This window comes from Phalaenopsis equestris, unplaced genomic scaffold (assembly GCF_001263595.1).
Source record: "Phalaenopsis equestris unplaced genomic scaffold, ASM126359v1 Scaffold001146, whole genome shotgun sequence".
Taxonomy (NCBI): domain Eukaryota; kingdom Viridiplantae; phylum Streptophyta; class Magnoliopsida; order Asparagales; family Orchidaceae; genus Phalaenopsis; species Phalaenopsis equestris.
Genome location: NW_018165585.1, coordinates 262,337 through 264,709, shown reverse-complemented (window position 1 = coordinate 264,709; position 2,373 = coordinate 262,337). Strand labels below are relative to the sequence as shown.

Below are 2,373 nucleotides of genomic sequence, written 5' to 3'. Positions count from 1 at the left end.
TAGAACTAAAACTGAATACATGGAATGTAATTTTAGTAGTAATAGCTCTAGTGACAGAAGTGTGACTTTGGGTGATCTAATTATTAAAAGGTGTGAACGATTTAGATATCTTGGGTCCGTTGTCCAAAGCGATGGTGATATAGATGGGGATGTTAATAGTAGAATTCAAGTTGGTTGGTTGAAGTGGAGGAATGCTTCGGGCCTTTTGTGTGATAGGAAAGTATCGCTAAGACTGAAAGGAAAATTTTATAAAACGGTGGTGAGGCCTGCAATGCTCTATGGCGCTGAATGTTGGCCTTTAAAAGAGAAGCATAATAATAAGTTAAGTGTTGCCGAGATGAGAATGATTAGGTGGATGAGTGGCTTTTCACTTAGAGACAAAATGCGGAATGAATATATTCGTGATAGGGTTGGTGTAGCTCCTGTGACAGACAAAATTAGAGAAAGTCGTCTTAGATGGTTTGGTCATATTAAACGTCGACCATTAGATGATCCGATTAGGAGAGTAGATTCGACTTGTGTTAAGAAAGGCAGAGGTAGACCTAGGAAGACTTGGGCTTATTGTATTAAAAATGATCTTAATTTACTAGAACTAAATGAAAATATGACACTAAATAGGACGCAATGGAGAAAAAGGATTCATGTAGCCGACCCCACGTAGTGGGATTCAGGCTTTGTTGTTGTTGTTGTTGTTGTTGTGGCGGTCTAAAACACGTAGTAGGCAAAAAGTTGTCCCCAGTAGACTCTTAACCCTAAATCTCATGGGCCTTAACGATGTCAACATTTTTGCAATGTCAGAGACTCAGAATTATGGTACTTGATATGATGTTTATGTTACATAAAGTTAACTGCACGTTGTCCAATTACCAATGCAATTGTAGTGGATCCAAATCCCGCATATACAAGAGTATGGAAATACTATAAATTTGAATATTTGCACAACGGGAAAGTTACCTGGTGCGTCTTTTTCTTGACAGTTCACACAATTGTTTATAATCATATGGTTATTTGTTGATTCTCATCTTTATAGAAGAGTTCTCAAATTACTGTGAAACCAAGTTTTATATTATCAAATCTTAGCCTACCTTTTATATTGACAACCTTAAGCTTGCCTGCTAGAAATTTTTTTATTTTACTCAAATTTTAGTTTATTTCTTGTTGTTTTACTAAAACCACATTTCTTCCATTCAAAACGTTCTTCCTTGATACTGGAATGTATTCTGCCATGCAGGTTTCAAGCGGTGGCTTATCTGCAGCAAATGTGGTGGGTTGAGGTGAATGGATCATTAAAATTTCCATTTCCTGCTGGCATGTATAGCCTTTCAGTCAGGCTGCACCTTGGAAGATTTTCAAAGCGGCTCGGGCGCCGTGTTTGTAATTATGAACACACCCACGGCTGGGAAATAAAGCCCGTCCGCTTTGAGATCACCATTTCAGACGGCCAACGATTGTCACAGGGCTGCTTCTTGGATGACTATGAAAAAGATGAGGCAAATTGTAACAGCAAGCGCGGCGTCTGGATAGATTATCATGTAGGCGACTTCGTTATCAGCGGTTTCGATATGGTGGAAATAACGTTTTCAATGAAGCAGATTGACTGCACGCATTCGAAAGGGGGTCTTTGCATAGATTCTGTTTCAATTATGCCTAAGGAGAACCCGCTGAATGAACCCCTGCTGAAGTAGCAGTATCCTGCATTGACAAATTGAAGTTGGCAAGTGTGCATCAACACACAAATTTGTTGCAGCATAATGAGTTGCCGGCATGGTTTAATTAATCACAAAGGGAGCTCCTCTATTCTCATTCAAGAAGTTCTGTTGCTTAATTTTCCCCCAGTATTTTTTTGGCATATGTGGGTTTCATTGGACTGGCATTTTTTTTTTTTGGTTTTGCAAGGTTTACATGCATACTACTCAATTCCTATATATTTACATGCCTTAACCGCTAAACTTCAATTTTTACATATAAATGCCACATTATCTTTGCATGAAAATGTATATTTCAGTTCTTGAAAGTTAAAAATAATGATATTTTTTATGTGATATGAAAGATTTGGGTGGTATTAATGTGAAAAGTAATGTTTTGGTATTAGATATGTAAATACGTGGGAATTGATGGTATGTATGTAAATGACCCATTTCTTTGTCTTAGTTGAACTTTAAAGCTAGGTTATCATAGGAATACACAAGCTTTACCACATTTTTTATGTGATATGAAAACAACAATCCTATAAGCAAAAGAACTATTAGCCTAATGAGGTTGTCGTCTCTTACTGTTCTATTTTTTGGCTGCAAAGCTAAACCCTAAACTCTAGAAAGCAGTACATACATGCCACTTCATTCCTATGTATTTTCATATCTAAAGCTCAAATTT

General features: G+C 37.1%; 1 protein-coding gene across 1 annotated transcript in view; it reads left to right on the top strand.

Annotated features, from left to right (window-relative positions):
* The window catches only part of LOC110033343 (F-box protein PP2-A15), a 19,018-nt gene extending 17,333 nt beyond the window's left edge, over positions 1-1,685 (top strand). Inside the window, exon 3 of the mRNA XM_020737276.1 lies at positions 1,232-1,685. Coding sequence (XP_020592935.1) covers positions 1,232-1,685 — 454 coding nt within the window. The remainder of the gene's footprint in view (positions 1-1,231) is intronic.
* Positions 1,686-2,373: the final 688 nt, after the last annotated feature.